This window comes from Rhagoletis pomonella, unplaced genomic scaffold (assembly GCF_013731165.1).
Source record: "Rhagoletis pomonella isolate Grant_MI unplaced genomic scaffold, Rhpom_1.0 Rhpom_scaffold_00003, whole genome shotgun sequence".
NCBI classification, from domain to species: domain Eukaryota; kingdom Metazoa; phylum Arthropoda; class Insecta; order Diptera; family Tephritidae; genus Rhagoletis; species Rhagoletis pomonella.
The window spans coordinates 78,544,507-78,563,894 of record NW_023458557.1 but is presented as its reverse complement, the minus strand read 5'-3'; the positions used below and the strand labels follow the sequence as shown (position 1 = coordinate 78,563,894).

The window sequence follows — 19,388 nt, the reverse complement described above, 5'->3', positions numbered from 1 at the left end:
TTTTTTTTAACGAAATAGATTAATGCCGTCCATATATTGGCTATTATAGTTAATATAACTAAAACTGAAACGCTAAGTTAATATATGTTTATTTTTTAAGATAGAAATCAAACTTCAAATTTTTATTTCTAATAATTAATGTATTTATAATTTTAATTTTTATTGATGAACTATATGAAACTAATGCGAATTATAGTATGTATTTAGGTTTTTTTTCTATTTATCGGACCCAATTTCGTTCGTTATTAAATATTTATTCTTGTGAGTATGACTATATTGTCACTAGACACGAATAAAGGTTTTGACGGCGAAAAAAGACGTTTAAGAAAAATTTCGCGTGAACATAGATTTATACCTGGCCAAGGACTACAATTTCAGCATCATTCCCCAAAAACTGTTTTGGGGAAATTACATACTGTATTTATGCTACTTTTTTCGCGGTCAACTTTTGAGCTCGCGCCTTTATTTATGTCTAGTGACAATATGTCGTTATTTATGTATGCCTCTGAATTATTTTTGTGCGTTTTTGTTATACTTGTTTGTATATTTATTGTCATAAATCGATCTTAAACTATTAAGTATTTACAAGTTCTTAATATGAACTTTCTCAATGACATTCGGCATTTGAAACAATTGTGAATTTATCGAAACTGCTTACGCATCTACATACAAACATACGTACGTAAACGGTTTCCCTGCAAACCATTTTTTCAGAGTATTCTGCATTGTAAAGAAATTTTAAAGAATTCGTTAAGATTTAATTCGATTTTTTGCCGAATTTTCTAAAATGAAATAAATTACGCACACTTCCATTCTTTTACGAAATTTCGGAAGAAAATCTGTGAAGCAACGAAACTAATGCTGCTATGTAAAGAATATCTTTCAGAATTTTTCCAGAATTTTCTTTATTTTTCGTACAGCAATTTCTTTACGAGTTCGTGTCAACCACTTCATATAATTTTCTTTGAAAATTCGTAAAAAAATCGTTACAGAAATGAGATACTCCTAACGATTTCCTTAAGATTTCGGGAACTTTGGTTTGCAGGGTTATTAGCTCTTCGGTAAATATTTAAATATTTTATTTAGTCAATATGTTTTTTATGTAAAAATTTTGTTGGCTACATATATTTGTTAAAACTGTAAAGCAAATTTTAATGAAGGTTAAATTTGAACTGCAGTTTTAGTTATAGTACTACTTATACGAATTTATATGCATTTTAACATCTAATTCCTTTCGCGAATACAATCAATTTGCTTGTCTTTTAAATAATTTTATTTTCTAATATTTTTTATTTAAAAATCTCTTATGACTAAATACATATGTATATAATGAAACAGTAAATTTTTTTGGCTAGTCGTTTTAACTTTTTTAAAGCTAAATTTTTCTTTCCTTTGCTATTCAAAGCACTACATGCATACAGTTACATACATACATACGTAACTATGTACATACGTACATATATACATAGCCATACGTATGCACGTGTAAGGTAAATGCTGGTATTTTGAAATGAAAAACGACAAATTAACAGGGATTTACGAAATTTCCAGCATTTGAGTATTACAAACTAGTTCGCTACTTTTTAATTTTAGTTTAATTTTTCTTTTGTGATAACATCAATATCTAACAGTACATATTCTAAATCTATACATCTGCTTGACTTTATTTTTGCTGGCAATTCTATTATTCTCTGCTACATTTTCATATGCTGCGCGTTCTTGGTTTTTCGAAATTAAATTATTTTTCAAAATAATTTTATTTTGATTATTTTGTTTATTAAACATAAAATTTTTTTAATTAACTTTATCGCTCAATAACTTTTACAAGTATTTTTTTTAGAAAAAAAGTATTATTTTTTATATTTACAAATCTTATTGAATACTTTGTAATTCCTTTGCCTACGCAAACTGGCACACATTCTTGTACATTGGTATATTTTTCCTTTTTGGCTTCAAAAAATCATATTTCCTTCATAAATTTTATACATACATATATGTAAATAAATTCGGTGTACTTGTACTTTGAAAATACAAATATTTAGACACAGGCAGAAGCAGTTGTTAGCCATGTAAAGTTCACAGCGTGACATTATTACATTGCCAATATGCGCACGCATGCACACAAACACACATCGTAACACTTAAACGCGCCAAAGCGCCTCGCATTATGCAGCCAATGTTCAACGTTGTGTGGTGTGTCCTTGTTTGGGCTTCGGTTTTATACGGGGAGGGGTAGGCAGGGTTCGTCTTCATTCTTTCGTTTCATTTCCATTCGCACCGAGTTCGAGGAGCTCATGGGGTTCGGCATTCAACTGTAGCCGAAAACAGTAAAATATACATTTTAATAAGAATATTTCGCTTTTATTATGAATTCATTAGTAAAGAAATAGTTCAAACTCACCCTATCGACACTTCGCAAATCGTTTCTCGACAGATGATTGACCAATATAGTGCCTAGTGCGTCACACATAACATTGATGGTGGTACGGAAGCGATCTCTGTCGGGGGAAAAAATTAATTGCAGATAAATATCAGGCAAGGTTTTATTAGTACTAAGTAGGTAGGTGCTGCGACAAAATGCAGCTTTCGCTTCCGAGTATCCCGTTTTAAATAACATAAAAAGAAACATGCACATCATCCATAGCAAACATTTCACTTACAGCAACCAATCGACAGCTATGATCAGTGAGACATCTTTCGGTTCCAATCCCACTGTATCCAACACCATCACCATAGTTACGAGACCCGCCTGTGGTATACCAGCTGCACCTATCGACGCAGCTGTAGCCGTAATACTGACCGCCACAATATTACCAAACGAATAGCTCATCTCACGATATTGGGCAATAAAAAGCGCTGCCACCGCCTCATACAATGCTGTGCCGTCCATGTTGATTGTTGCGCCGACAGGAATGACAAAACGTGTTACACGCGGATCAATGCCCATACCATCGAGACATTTAATTGTCAGTGGCATGGTAGCCGAACTAGAGCCGGTACCAAAGGCAGTGGCTAAGACTTGACTCAATTTGGCAATGTAACGATATGGCAACGTACCAGTGGCCAAGAAGAATATCACAGCAATGGTACCTGTAAGGAGTAAACAAAATATGTACATAAATATGAGATGAAAATGCAGAAAGTTTTTTTTTTTTTTTTTGAACTTACCAAATCCGTGCAGGAAGAGACCCAGCATTACCGTTATAAAGTACCAACCCAAAGATTGTATAGTTGCAGCAATGGAGTCCATTTCAATTATTTTGGCAGCTATCAAGAAACCCACACCGAGCGGCGAGATCCTATTGAATATGGCAAAGTGAAATTATAGTAAATACGTAGCTTACTTAAAAATATGTTACTAAACATTTTTCGTGGTTTACTTTTTTCGAAAACATACCAAATAACCCAAGACGTTATTGTCATCATCGCTTCACTAAGTGAGGTAAAGAAATCTTGTAACAGTTGACCTTTCTCACGCATGCGCCCAATGGTTGTGCCCAAAATGACGCTAAACATTACCAAGCCAAGTACATTTGAGCCTTCGCGTTGTGCTGACTTGAAGTCCCACTCTTCCATGGGTACTGTTTGGGAAAAAATAATAGTTGTGGAATGAGTAAAATGTATAGAGTAAAATATTATGAATGCATAGCTGATGACTTACCCGGTGGACTTATACTCGTATTTTCGAAGATTTCCGTGCGATACTAGAAGAGAAGAAAGCGAATATGAATGTGTAAGAGAACATGTGAATACGAAAATCCTGGAACTAAATTTCCATTTTAAAAGAAGGTACTATCGTACCTACAACTTATGACCTATATTAAGAAAAGTACGGGTATGTATGGGATGCACACCTTTGACAGCAATTATTAGTGATATGTTAATATTTTTTTTTTTCAGACAATTGGTACTACAGGCTATCGAAAACTTAGTCATGGTGCGATACTCAGTTGAACAACGCGTAAAAGTTGCGATGATGCGCATTTTCACATAAACGGATTCGTTAACAAGCAAAACTGCACCTACTACAAGAAAAAACTATGCACCCACGACGAATGACTGCTTGGTGTGGTCTTTGAGCTGGCGGAGTCATCTAAAAAAGATCGAACTTAACCTCTTTTGGTCACCTTGTTTCGGAGACTTAGTGAAATATTGCTGATAAATGAAAATCTATGTAAGCACGTTTAATTCGGATCGGTAGCGTGTGAGAATCTATTGTCGGAGATCTGACTTGGTCTTACACTTATATTTATATATATAGACTAGCAAATATCCGGCGTGATTCACTGCGTCGTACAAGTATTTTTGTGTTTTTTGATACCCATATTGTAATATTTCGTTTATTTTTTCAATTTAATAAACCTATTCAGTTTGATACCCGTATTGCAATATTCAATTTATCTTATCAATTAAATTAAATAAAAACAGGTAGCAACCTTCCACAAAAATATTTTAGGCTGTAAGCCTTTTTAAACTTCTTTCTTTGGAGAGAAATATGATCACTCCCTACAGGAGGATTGGTTTAACGACTGCTATAAATATCCATCGACAAATCCGGGAACTGAGGCTTCATCTCTTGCCTATGGCCCTTTTACAAGTATAGAGGGCTACGGAAGCCTTCTCATAACGCTGAAACATATCCTCCTTCAGTTCAGCTTCTTATCTAAAATAATGCCTAGAAATTTGGCTCCACCATGCTTTAGCTGACGCTTAGGCCACTGCGAGTTGCCCACTTGGATACATCCCGAACGTTCCCCTCAATGCGTTAGCAATGTCATCGGCGTATGCAACGACGGAGGAGTGGAAAGAAGATTTCAATACGCCAGCCGGTAGTATTGACATCTACATTGGTGGCTAGGCTGCCAGACGTCCCGGTTTTCTAGGACATGTCCCAGTTTTAGACTATTCGTCCCGGTGTCCCGGTACAACCTTAAAATGTCCCGTAGTTCGTTTTAGTGTCGCGGTTTTTGATTTGATTCCACAAATTTGAATAAAAGTTCAAAAATCACTACACTAAGAGAAAAAACTCGTTGTAATATTCAGAAAAATGTTATGAATTCATTGAGAGAAATAACGCATAGTAAACATGAATATTTTCTATTTGATTATCGTTTAAAAATGTTCGTATTTAAAAATAATACTTTCATAACACGCACGCGTGGTGTTGATTCAAACTCAACATTTAAATGCACATTTACATGTCTGGCTGTAGCTGAGTGCGACAGGATGCGTGCCACAATTTGCTAATTTCCAGAGGGTCAGGGTTCAATTCCCATTACAACCAGCATGGAATTTAAATATTTGTTTAGCTTAATTATGAAAAAGCAATCGGTAATTGCAAATCGCTTCATTTTAATATGGGCCTATTTAAATTGAATATTTCTATACTAAATACTAAAATTTGCGTATTACTATTTCATATGCATATTTTTATAATTTAGCACGCTTTTTTAATTCTAAACTTCTTTCTCTCAGTGCACCGGTTTAATTTGTGAAATAGTTACATTTCGAGATAGTTGAACTTTGCACAAGCAATCGTTGATGATTAGTATATGAACCTAAATACGTTCAAAATGATTATTGACAATTATATTAAGGAAAAGACAGAAGTTTTGAAACAAGTTCACAGCAACGAAAAATATGACTAATATTTTAATGCTATCTTGTACTTAAATTTGTTTCTTTCATGAAACCTAGAGTACTTATAAGTACAATGCCGTACAAAATTATTGACTCAGAGGCTTTTTCATCAGATCACAACTTCTAATCAGATCTTTTAGAAAAATTTTGAAAATGTAGCTTTTGAGCCAATTAATAAAGTGCAAGTCCGAAGTTGCCAGCAAATTTCGTTGATTTTTAGCATTTATATTTTTTGCTGACAGTGTCGTCCATATAAAAAGAATTATCGAACATAGTTTGTATGGAAGAAACTCTCAGTAAACACAACTAAAATTTAATGGGCTGCAAAACTTCATTTTAAATTTCATTTTTATAAAAAGTCTGATTAGAATGTTGCAAATTTGTTGAAATTTCCCGAGTTTAGCACAAAGTTTAACAATTTTATTTTCATGTTTTTTTCATATATTTAGTATAAACTGTATTTGTTTAAAGTATAAAAAAAAAGGTTCATGCATTGTCAAAAATTCTCTGTGCTTTAGTTGTAATAATTTGTTTTGTTTTGTTGGCGTACGTTGTAATGATCTCATGATCTCATGTTTTAATTTTTTTGTTTTTGTGTGTCCCGGTTTGGCAACAGAGATATCTGGCAGCCCTATTGGTGGCCCGAAACTCAAGGGTAAGGTTGGAAAGGGCATTTTCCCACGAAAACCTCTTCTAGAAATTTTCATTTGGTTACCAGACTAGCGTATCCGAAGTGAAATTTCAGTTATCATGAAGGCTGCTGAGAGTCTTGGAACCGAAATGATGGGAAGGGACGTCTTAATTTTTATTGATAGCCACGCTGCAATCAAAGCTCTGAGCTCTTTCTCGTTTTATTCAAAGATTGCGCTGGACTGCCGCCAATCTCTACAGGAGAAGGTCAAATAGAACAGACTCCAGACAAGGCAAGGCACGGACCAAGCAGATTCTTCCTGGTAAAGAACGCATTGGTATGCCTTTTGCCACTTCCAAGCTGATACTTAATAAGTTTGTATACAAGCTGAAGAAAGATGGAGTCATAGTACGACTTGCCGAATTTCCAAGCAGACGTGGCCTAAATGAGATCGGATGCGGTCACGAACATGGTTGCCACAATTGGTAACTTTTTACCAAAATTGGTAACTTTTAAACGGTTTGGTAACTTGGTAACTTTTGCTTCATTTTGGTAACTTTTGCAACTAAATATCTATTTGCATTACTAGAAAGAAATGAATTATATTTTGCATGTGCGTATTTATAAAAACCCTTCGAGTTTCAATGGCAGCACTACTGACACTTCTACAAACTTACTTCGATAAAATTAGAGTCATCTCATTAGTGGTGCTGCCACTATCCAAGGGCTGCACTTCTAAAACAACTTTCGAATTTTTGCGATATATTTTGAATTCTACCATCTCACATTTTTTGAAATCGTTTTAATTATTCCGACACAAAAAAAATGTCGCGTGCTTTTTACTAGACCCACCTACCGACATGTATTTCGAATCCGAATCTGAGGTCCGTTTGACACGTACACTAAATTATGAAAAACTGAAAAAATTGCAAAAAAATGTTCGCAATTTACTCGAAATTTTGTACGAGTCAAATGGACGGTTAAAAGCACCCGGAACTTTTTTTTTGTGTACCGGTGCCATTATTCCGTGAGTCGCAGGTCCAAAATAACGGCACATTCCGAACGAAAAATGACACTGAAAATGGCACAACGCCGAAAGCGGTTTGTCTCCAAACCAAATTTGACAAGGGATGATGGAAAATCGTTCCACATTACCTACCCTATCGGATACACCAACAACGAAAATGAGAATAACGGCACATGCAGTAATTAATTGATAGCAAAATATTTCCTAATAAAAAAAAAAAAAAATATTATTATGATTGTCAATGGCATTTTCACTCTTGATAATTTATCAAGAAAATAGATTTAAACTTCTGTGCTTGAACTGGGAGTTCTTGATAAATAATCAAAAATTCACAAATTATATAAATATTGAATTTATTAAGTCACAGAAACTGGCTGTAAGTATACACACATTTGTTAAGAAATATAGCAGTTTTATTAAGTATATTTTTTTCTCAGTGAAGAAGTGAAGATTTCGGTAGTGAAGATTTGGTAACTTTTGGTAACTTTTCTTAAGAGATTCTGGTAGAAAAAAATGTTGGCGAGTGGCAACCATGGTCACGAAGGGTATACTCTCTTAGAAGAGAGGATATGTTTATCTAGCTTTGTGGGGGCTCTAGAAGAGGAGGAAACAGTTTTGTTGCATCTCTTGTGTAAACACCGACGTAAGGTGCCTGAGAGATTCATCAGCGACACAAAGTGGTTCGACAGGGAGGATAATTAAACGGTGTCAAACTGTGGTAACACAAGTTATTTATGGCTTACCTAACTAACTACTCGTTTGCCAAGTTCTTGTTAAGATTTCTATAGCTCTGTGGCTCTAAAACGGAAATTGCTTTCGAGAGAGATTTCTAAATAAAACAAAATATCAAATGAAAATATAAAGCTGGACGAAGAAAAAACTTACTGCATTGAAATTTAAACATAACAAGATTTAGTAACAAAATCCGAAAATGTCGTCGCAAAAAAATTACTAAGCAGTCTGATTAGCAATTGGTTTAGCTTATAGCCTACAACTATATCCGTTTCGGAAACAACAATTGACATGAGATGAATTTAAACCACGACCCCTGTGTTCAAAGCTCTCCAAACGGCCCGTTAGCTATCATGCAGATTAAGTAATTCAATTTGTAATTTAATATGTTTGTATAGATAGACGAGTAGCGCAACAAGCAGCCACTAGTCACCAACTAGCGGCGCAGAGGGTGACATAAATGAGATTACAACACAAAGGTGCACATTAGTCACTACAAAGTGAATACGTACATGTAATAACATAGGAAAATTTGCATAAATAGGTGATCAAAAAGTGAAAAAAAAATTGAGGGGCCAAGTGTTGGAGCAAATGAACATGTACGTATTTGTATTTACATGTGTATTTATTTATAAGCTTACGCATGAACGAGGCACATATATTGATGATGCTGAGGCAGAGTTTACATATAATATTTGTATGTCACGAGCTAGTCAACTGTTAAAGTTCGAAAATTCTAATCAAAGAACCGAAAACTGATCCTACAGAACCAAAAATCGGTCACAAAGCGCACATTGCAGTATGGGCAAAAAATTTATTGTTTTTGTATAAAATCTAAATATGAAGATATCCTCACCGATCATGGTTACTTCCGAGAATATCGTCATAGAATGAGCAGGATAGACTCACCGAAACGTCGAAGATAACGTACCCATACATTCTTCACCGGCGATCACTTCTTGTCTTCGCGCAGAATGTTGGAAAAAAGATACGGAGACATAATCCCGAACAACGTAATTGGGGTAATAATCTCCAGTGCAGACAAGTGGGAAGCAGTTGCGAGATACGTGAAATTCGTACTCCGCTGCAAACGAGAAGACGGATGTCTACTGAGGCAACCCGAATGAAACGCCCCTACAACAGAGCTGCCTTGAGGCTCCAGTAGCGCGCTCTTGCATCTGAACACATGCAGAGTTGCGGTGCCAGATGCGGGATTCTTGCGCGGGCGGTGGGAGTTTGGGTTTTAGTGGGTAGCCCAATACGCTGCGGTGGGAGTCCCACACTCGGCGAAGGTAGTATAGAGACTAGCGCCCCCGACCATTGCATAAAGCATTTCCCTGTCCTATTTACAAAAAAAAATATGAAGATACATATCTGCCCTGAGTTTGTTCGTTTCGAGGCACTATATCATATAGCCGTCATATACCCGATCTGGCCGACTTACATCAAATTCGTTATTTTTGATGTCATCGACTTGAAATCCGGTTTGTTTACGTAGTACGAAGTTTTCAGTTGACCTACAAAATTTTTATGTTTTTTTTCTTCGTCGTCTTTAACGCTTTCGAATCGCTGTCAGCTGCGATATTTTGTTTATTATCAGTGTCTTCGATACAGTGCCTGGTTCGTTCGAACGACCTCTCATTAAAATTACAGTTTTATGGCCTTATTCATAAAAATAAAGTAGCTTTAAGAAAGGTTTATAAACTGAAAAATTTATGAAGCTCTTTAAACGTACTTTATTTTTTATGAATAAGGCAATTAGTGTTTTTCAAATCGAATCGAAATGAATTATTCCAATCATGTGCTGGCCGATATTCACTTTTACTATGGTTTTGCACGAGATTCTATTCCAAGGGCCCAAGGAGTGTACGAAGAAGCGTTTCCTCACCGTCGCATACCGAGCACAAGAACTTTCGCTGCTGTTCACCGGCGTTTGTCTGATAGCGGTACATTTATACCATTTCGTGGCGATAGCGGTCGGTTCAAGGAATACGTGTTCCAAATATTTGTCTGCTGAAACAGCTTTAAAAGCTTAGTGCACGTGGCTACGAAGTGGTCAAATGCGCTTTAAGCACGGGATGGAAAAGTGTTGGACTTACACCGAGCTTTTACTTTCTTTCCCGACCCTGCTTTTAGGAAATTACTAGCCCATTATTTAGTTATTAATCAATTCTTAAAATATTTATCTTAACTTTGGTAAAAATTTAAAAAAATTTTCAGTTAATAAATTTACTTAAATTATTATTTTTTGCCACTGAAAACAACCGTGCTAAATAAATTTCCATTATATTTAATTTACTTGGCAACTTTTTTTTTAATTTCTTTTTGGATGCAGAAGTGCTCCTAGAGCATCTAGATGTATTTCTGAAAATTAAAAAAAAAAAAAATCGCCTACATTTTTTGCGATAATGTCTCGATATGTACACTCTAAAAAGTGCATGTAAAACTACTCCTGAAAAGTGTTTATTTTTCAACCAGAATCTGTGCAAATATACGGACAAGATGTTCAAGATTTAATTTTGAACATGAGTTTTTTAGAATATACATAAAAATATACACATGAAATGTTTAAAATTACAAACATTTTGAAAGTAGAAATACGTTAAAAAAATAAATTAATATAAAGTGCTCATATTTACTCAATTTTAAACATTTTTTAGAGTGTAAATAATTAAATAAAACAACTTTTTTTATTGTGAGCGGGAGCGAAATAAAATACCAGAGCGGAGCTAGAGCGGAGCGATGAAAAACCTTTGCTCCGAAGCCCTGGTAAAAAGTCTTTGCAATGTTCAAAAGAGCAAAGCAAAGTCCTCGACAAGGGCACTCACTTTTCCAAATTTAATTTTATTTTAATGTTTATGATTTTTTATTTAGAAAGAAAAATGTATTTCTTTTATTTCATTTAATTTCTAGGAACTTATTTTTTTCTTCTAATATTTTTATTTTTGTTTAATTTTCTTTAAATTTTTAGATTTTGCTGTTTAAGAACGAAACATTTTATTTTAATTTTATTTACAGCCAATTTTACGAAACCAATTTAAGTGAAAAGTGATTTCAATTTTTTGAATGTTATATGGAATTTCCTCTGAAGACGGTTACCGCGGTGTAACCGAAATATATTGAACAAAAAAAAAAATTAAAATCCTGTGTTTTAATTAAAAATTTTCTAAAACCATTTGACCTCGAGTCGGCACAATTAACAAATTATGTTATATGGAAATTGACAGAAAATAAAAAATCATTTTCCATTTAAATTGCTGGTGAAACCGACTGTTAGTTTTAGAACTTTATTGTATTTATTTGTATTATTTGTATTTAGTTTAATTTCTTTTTCATTTTTAATTTTATTTTCTTTTAATTTGTATATTTTATTGTTGTAAAAGGCAAAATATATTTTTGCTTAATATCATTCAATTTTTAGGGAATTATATTATTTCTTTTCTTTTTTAATTTTTTTTCTTTTTAAGTAAAATGAAAAGAAATTAGTTCTTAGATTTTATTGTTTAAAAAAAGAAAAGCATTTTATTTAGATTTCACTTAATTTTTATTCTTATTTATTATTCTCTTACGTTAATTTCATTTTATTTTAATTTTTATATTTTATCTACTATTTAAAAAATATATGTTTGTTTTATTTCATTTGATTTTTAGGATCTTATTATAGTTTTAATTTTATTTTATTTTTTCAATTTACTTTTCTTTTAATTTTTAGGTTTTCTTTTAAAAATAAGAGTATTTTATTTATTTCATTTAATTTTTGAATATTACCTTCTTCTTTTTGTTAAAATTTTTTTCTTTTACTAATTTAATTTTTAATTTAACTGTGGTAACAGTTGATAGACAGTTGCCAGAAATGCCCTGTTAGAGTGAAAAGTTGCTACGTCTATTTTTATAAATTTTCAAAAGATTTCGTATTACATTTTCCTCAGCGAATTTTCAGTGCAGTGCCTTAATCCTTCCGGAAACTACATAAGTGGACTTAACAACTTCGCGCTTTACACTGGCGATATAACAGTTGTCAGATTTACGAATAGTAGCCATACATCAGCAATGAGCACCTTCTAGACAAGCAAGTACTCGAGGGAGTTGGCGTTTTGTTTCATTTTTTTACTGAGTACTTAATTCCAACTTAATTTACACATGTGCGTGTTGGATATTTTTTGCTTATAGATACTATTCCAATTCTTTCGTTTTTTTCTGACGTTCGTCCACTAGCTATCAACTATAGCTAAATTAAGCATTTCCTCGTCAATTGGATAATTTGCAAATAAATTGATAGTAGTGCAGATTTGCCATTCTCATGTGCAGTGGTTGTTTACTAAAGATTTATGGAATTAGACATGTACAAAACATACATACCTACATATGTATGTACTATGTATATCCAAAAATGGATAGGGATGTATTTGACAGATATGCTCCACATTTACATAAATAGCTAATAGGGTACAAAATGTATACAGTAGTAATATCATAAAGCAATTCCTAAATGACTAGTTTTTCCGCTAAATGCGATATTCAGGGATATATAGAGAAGTTTATCAGTGCTCTAAAGCTGGTGTTTTTTTTTTTTTTTAATTCATTGAATTAATTTGCCATATAAACTTACCTGAAACATCGTTGATTGAATAATGTTATCCGTAAACATATTCCTAGTAAATATTGAAATTGTTTTTATTAGTCAATTTTATAATGGGAAATCTGTTATTGCTTAGCGCTCTCACACCTTACCTCACTAAATCCATAAGCGTATCAGGAGTTAGCACTTTAGATGCTTTATCTACAGATTCGGTGCGTATTTCCACTATTTTGGCACCCTGTCCGGGTCGTATTGTTGTGACTAGGCAAATACCCAAAACAACCGCCGAAATGGTTGTAACAAAATAATAAGCGTTAGCTCTGTAATTATATTGCTATATTATTGAATATACATACATACATACATAAGTAGAATATAATAAATAGTGGAAATCGATCCATTCCGATGATTGCCATTTTCACTCACCGTATGGCAATCCTCCCTGACATACTCAGATCGAGCCCACCAATGGCGCTCGTTATGGATGAAACCAACAATGGCACAATTAAACATTTTAGCATGCTGTAAATATATGGATAGAAGTCGAAATATATGTATGTAAATTGGATTTTAGAAAATTTTATCAAAATCTAATTTATATTAATTCATATATATACATATGTATTTATGTACATTAGAGCGTACTAGAAAAAAAGTTCACCGTGTACCCTCCTGAGGCTAAAATATTTTTGCAAGGCAAAATCGAAAAAAAAAATGTTTTGGGCCAAAGGGGGTTTGGGTTTACAATCGGATCTGAAAGTATGAAGTATCGTTGTTTTTGTCTACAGAAAAAAATTTTTCGTTGTTCCACAGTTCATCGACCCCTAGTACCCCATTCTAGGACTTTCCCACCAGATCTCAATTCTTATACTCTAACGTATTATCCTAACGCCAGTAAATTAAAGATCGCCAAAAATCATTTAACTTTTGTTCAGGAAGTATTTCGATTATTCCAGTGGCACTACTTAAGAAAATTGTATTTCCGAATATAAGTGTCACCGAAAATTGTAAAAAACTTACCCTTAGGTTCGACCATAAAGAAAATATTTCGCAATTAACTTGCAAACATACATTCTTTACATACCTTCGGGTGTATGGCGAACATTTTTTCGTTTGTTTGCTTGTAAGGTGGTACGGTCTAATGCACATGGTTATTACTTCGACGCGCAAAATTTTAGTACTTCAAGAGCCTTATAACCCTTCAAATATATGTATGTTGTTTTTATCGCCCTAGTCTCTAACTAATAGTTATGAGTATCACAAACATGGTCTGCTTATCAAACACGCGCGCTCCTTGACTCGAGAGGTACTGCTGGATGAACTATTAACTTTATAAGTCATAATAATCCATTCAACCTGTTAAGTTTATAAACGTTATCTAGGAGACTGGAAAAATTGTTCTTAACTGACAATTTTTTCGGACAGCCATACAGCAATACGATGATCTCTAAGCTCTGAAATCGTTGCATCTAACCTAGTGAAGTGGAACCTAATATACCTACTCGTCGCAGTGTTTACCCAATCTCTCTAACCTAGTAAAGTAGTGGAACTACTCACGAACTTACATATGTGTACTATCATTCCATCGCTACCCAGGTGTCGATGCTACAGCTATCATAATATCAAAATAACTTCAAACGGACCAACTCTGGATATCTGAATAGGTTCTTGACCCTCTGACGCTAAGTCATTTTAGGACATCCAAATGACCCCTTAGATTCGGCAGTCTATGGGCGCTCCAGCAGGCCAGGCGGTGGAACTTAGCCAGAGTGCCGCTTGAGGTTGCTTGCTTGGATTTTGGCCCCCTAGCCAGTGCCGCATAAGTGATAATCGGTTTTATCAGTGTATTGAATGACCTATACGTTAGTTTCGGTGATATTTCCCAAGTTTTATCATGGAGCCTTTGACAAGCGTAAAATGCCCTCATGACTTTGTTGGTAATCGCTGTGAGATGTTAGTTCCAGTTGAGTCCCTTATCTGGTATTACGACTAGATATTTCGCCTCTAGTGAGAACTCAATCTCTCCCCCACACAATTTGGGTTTCGTCAAGTTGGCCTCCCTTCCTTCATTGGGTTAATTGATTTTTAAACTTTTGTGAAAAGTGCAGATAGAGGGTATTGAATATAAGCCCTCGATATATGTATAAAGTTTACCCCATACGAATACAACTATTTCGGTGTTTGTAGCAGGGCTGCAAACCACTCCAAAAAACGATGCGGTTCGGTTCAGTGGTTCGAATCATTTAGAAAAAGCTTGTAGCGGTTCAAGAACCGGTTCATGAGTATTCCTGAACCGCGGTTCGGTTCGGTTCAAATGGATACATTTTTTCAATGCTAAAGGATAAAAATATAACAAAATTATAACAAATGTAGTTGGGTATTCACAACGGTGTCGTAAGTGTCGTATTGTTGTGTGTCGTAAACTTTAAACGCATACAAAATATATTAAGGGAGTTCGCAAGGTACCATCAAAGTCATTATTATGAATTTTCGCAGTGCTAAAAAATAGTTGGTTGTGGTTTCAGTTTTTCTAAACAATTATTTAAGCTTTTAAAGTTTACGACATACAACAATACGACACTTACGACACACATTGTGTTTTTGGAGTGGTTTTCCGTTCGGTTTTGGCATTTCAAAATAAAAATGGTTCGGTTCGAAGCCCAACAAAAAGCGACGGTTCGGTTAAAACCCGGTTTGCAGCCCTGGTTTGTATATACGTATCGATGACGATGTTGCGGTAGAAATATCGTTCGACTCTGCACCCAAGCAAGGGCTGACTATGAAGTCCTTTTTTATAAGGGCAATTTAAAAATTATGAGCTTTGTTTTGAAGCCTAGAATGAAAAAACAAAACGCACTAAGGATGAGAGTGCAATTTTTTTTTATCTATCCTGTTGTATAACCCACAGATCCATAAAGAAATCAAAGAAAAAAATTCGAACTAAAATATTTCATAAAACTGAAAAAATTTTAGTTCTTTTATATGCTTCACTTACCGCAAAAAAAGTTCACCGGGAAAAGATATGTACATAATCTCACGCTTCGTCCACTCGCCTGTGCTGTTCTTAATGATGAAGCCAACTAAGCCGCCCAGGAACACGCCGGTCACTGTGAGCATAGTCAGCGAGTTCTCTCGCAGGAATGCTTTAAATTTTGAATCCTCTTTCGGTCGCGTCATTTTGTGTGTGTGTGTGTGTGTTGTTGTTGGTGTTACTTATTTAACTATGAAGTGTTACAAACAAACAAAAGATTATTTGTAACGGGCAGCACCGAGTTTTTTTGCTTATTTTTTTTTTTTTTTTTTTTTTTTTTTGTTCACCGACTAGAAGCACCTTCCAAGCCGTGTGCAAGGATCAAAAGCACACACACATATACGCGCACACATGCACACAAACACAAAATGTTATGAACACCTTTGATGTGCAGCTGCAATCTGCGGAGTAAAGGATACGGAAATTGAATTTTTGAGTAATTTTTTTTTTTTTATAAATTTTTATTTTATTAGTGCACTTAATGTTAATTAAAAAATATTATATTTATGTATTAAGGTTTTATTATTTATTTTTTTCATTATAATTTAAATATTGTACGCTATTTAAAAGTATGCGCATTATCCTTTTTTTGACTTGGCCAAACATCACCGCCGCCACATCACACTCACACATTCAACACAAAGGAACATTGGCGTGCCGTTTGATAAAATTTTTCGTTTACTTCACCGAATGACTGACTGAACGCGACTATAATCATCGCACGCAGTAAATTTTCCACTTATTCAAAGTGGTCGTCGTTTGTCAGCGACTGGCTGGTTGGATAGTTAGCTAAGGCCATACATATCTACACACTCGTAGCTGCGACTGTAGATATCAACGATCCACTGTTACTTTTTTGTCGTCAATTAAACACATACACATACAGCAAAATGTTTATGGATGTATGTGTATAGATATGTGCGTCGGCAGCTTTTGGATAACTAATACGTTTAGGTGATCGCGTGCATCCAGCACCCAGATTTTGCACCCTCGATAAACATATGTATGTGTGTATTCAAACTAGGGATGTTTCGAATATCATATTTTTGACATTCGTGAATGCGAATGTGCGAATGCGAATGCGAATGTTAGGAATAACATTAAAAAACCTATAATCAATTTAAGTCATCGTTTTTATTACTTAAAAATTTTGTAAATTATTAGAATATTGGACGAGTGCTTAACCTATACAGTGCTTAAACTAATATTCAAAGTTCAAAAGCTACATATTATATTTAAAAAAAAAAAAAAGTAATTTCGCTGCCTTTTCTCGCATGAGGCGATTTCTTAGAGGCTCGTATGTAAGGCCGCCTGCACTGAACAATTGCTCACTTGGAATGCTGGCGGGTGGAGCGCTCAAATATTTGCGGGCCAGATCTGTCAATTTATCGTATTTTAGTTTAGTTTTCCACCAATTGAGAGGATATTCACCGAGATGAACACGTTTTTCTTTAAGATAGGCCTTCAATTGAACTTTAATTTCACATTTTTGAATGTCTCCAGATTCTACAGCCGAGCCTTCGCTTTCGCTGGAGGAATCTAAAATTATATCTAGGTTGCTTCTAAGACTTTTAGCAGTACTTGTTGAAGGCCTGAAACTAAAAGCCGGTTATTGTCCGCACCCTGGTTAGAAAGACTCAGAGCCAATTCAACATGTACATTCGCATTCGCAAAACATTCGTATCATTTAATGCGAATGCGAATGTGTAAAATAATGCGAATCATTCGCATATCGAATGCGAATGCAAATATTCGCAACACCCCTTATTCAAACATAGATCCATATATATGTACATACATATGTACATACATACACACAGTACAATGGCCAATTCTATGTACTCTGCTTTCAAAGTAATCTCTTACAGCTTCAGAGCAAGCTTAATTGCGAATGCTTTAGGAATGTGTGTTCATCGTTTAAATAGAGACACGGGCAGGTGTCGATACGATGTACATACATACATAGTATATACATACATACATACATATTAAACTGTACCAAAAAAAAGTTTAAATTACTTTGGCAAGGCAAGCTCGAAAATAATTTTTATTTTTTTTTTTTGTGGACGAATCGTATTTTACCACATTTTTTCTCGTCATATTTTCGGCGTTTACAGTCGGATATATCGATTTTCCTGTCTTGAGGAGAGAGTTTTTTTGGTTCCAAAGTTTATTGGCCTCAAGCACCCAGATCTCTGTTCCTATAACCCTAACCTAACGTCAGTAAATAAAAGCTCACCAAGAATCATTAAACTATTTCTAAGGAAGTACATATTTTGATTATGCCAGTATTTAAACAATGTATGTAGGTGTCACTGAAAAATGAAAAACAGCAACCCCTAGATTCGGCAAAAATATATTTTTTTTTTAAAGTCCCTTGCAAAAATACTTTACACTCAGGGGTATACGGCGAACTTTTTTTGTTTGCCTCTAATGTGGTACGGTCTAACGTGCATACCAAAGTGGATACAAACAATTATTTGGGTATTGAAGCGATCGCACACATAGAATTCGCGACAATAGTCAACATTTTTTTCGTGTCGAAAGCATCATCCCCTAGCTTTTTATAAACCGGATGAGGATGACGGTTCAAACACATACAAAAATATCCGAGGCAAGCGAGCACGTTTCAGTGTATGTATGTATAAACATACATACTAGCTTTGCGAGTAATATTTAGTTTTTTTTTTATAAAAAGTCAATGCTTACATATATATAAACATACAGACATACGAAAATCATAAATAATATTATTTGACACAAAGCAAGCAACGGGATGATTGGTTTCTGGTAGCGCAACATAAAGAAAATACAAGAAACATTTAGGTTGCCCACACCTGCCTGGTTATGGAGTTATCTGGTAGCATAGTTTCATTTTTTATTCAGCTAACATCAATAAAAAACTTTGAAGAATAATAAGTTTTAAACCGATGTTATTCGTGCACGATGCTCAAACGTTGTATCGGTATACATATGTATGTACACTAGGGTGATCCAAAAATGCATATGAAAAAGTAAAGTCGAAATTTTTATGCTCTCACCCCCTAGGATTGTTCTATATCGAAAAAAAGTATACCCCTATTTTTTATTTTGAATTCGAAAAATATTTAAGAGTCGCTCAAAGCGCTCAAAGTTTTCCATGTATTTTATATGAGGAAAAACAACTTTTCGTAGAGATTGCATAAAATTCTAAAAAAACCAATATTTTTCTATAGGAAAACTCTTTTCATCTGCAAAAGATTCCCAATAATAATACGCAATTGTTTATTTAACCATTTTTTCATCGCAACTACAATTTATAGGTCCTCCGAAAACCAACAAAAACCTCGAAAAATGCAATGGAGGGACCAATAAGAAATCGATAGTATTAAAAAAAAGTAAGTGCGCTTGGGCCACACTGGAGAAGTGAAACTTACGTTACATACATATCTTTTTTCTCATAAACAATATATGTACATATGTATGTATGTATACACATAATACATACATATTTCTGCTTTTGCTTAAGATTATATTTTTTCTTTTTTCTAATTACAGTATGTTATCTAATGAAAAAATCGATATATGTCGATAACAAAAACGATAAATATCGATAACAAAATAGATAAATATCGATAACAAAATCGAATAATATCGATAACAAAATCGAGAAATATCGATAACAAAACCGATAAAAATATCTATAACAATATCGATGACAAAAACGATAAAAATATTGATAACAAAATCGATATACATATATATATCT

The 19,388-nt window shown here is 34.2% G+C and overlaps 1 protein-coding gene across 3 annotated transcripts; it reads right to left on the bottom strand.

Annotated features, from left to right (window-relative positions):
- Positions 1-1,604: 1,604 nt before the first annotated feature.
- LOC118735586 (excitatory amino acid transporter 1) lies at positions 1,605-16,357 on the bottom strand. Of its 3 annotated transcripts, none has more exons than XM_036465413.1 (11): positions 16,270-16,357; positions 15,605-16,041; positions 12,966-13,131; positions 12,762-12,870; positions 12,640-12,682; positions 3,662-3,704; positions 3,398-3,581; positions 3,169-3,299; positions 2,661-3,090; positions 2,402-2,498; positions 1,605-2,312 (listed from the first exon to the last, which is right to left on the bottom strand). In XM_036465413.1, the coding sequence occupies exons 3-11, from the start codon at positions 13,120-13,122 to the stop codon at positions 2,250-2,252; spliced, it is 1,257 nt and encodes a 418-aa protein (XP_036321306.1). In that variant the 5' UTR covers positions 13,123-13,131; positions 15,605-16,041; positions 16,270-16,357; the 3' UTR covers positions 1,605-2,249. The 3 variants fall into 3 exon arrangements, with proteins under 3 accessions (XP_036321306.1, XP_036321305.1, XP_036321304.1); XM_036465412.1 differs by having other exon boundaries at positions 12,762-12,943; positions 13,036-13,131; XM_036465411.1 differs by having other exon boundaries at positions 12,762-12,929; positions 13,036-13,131.
- Positions 16,358-19,388: the final 3,031 nt, after the last annotated feature.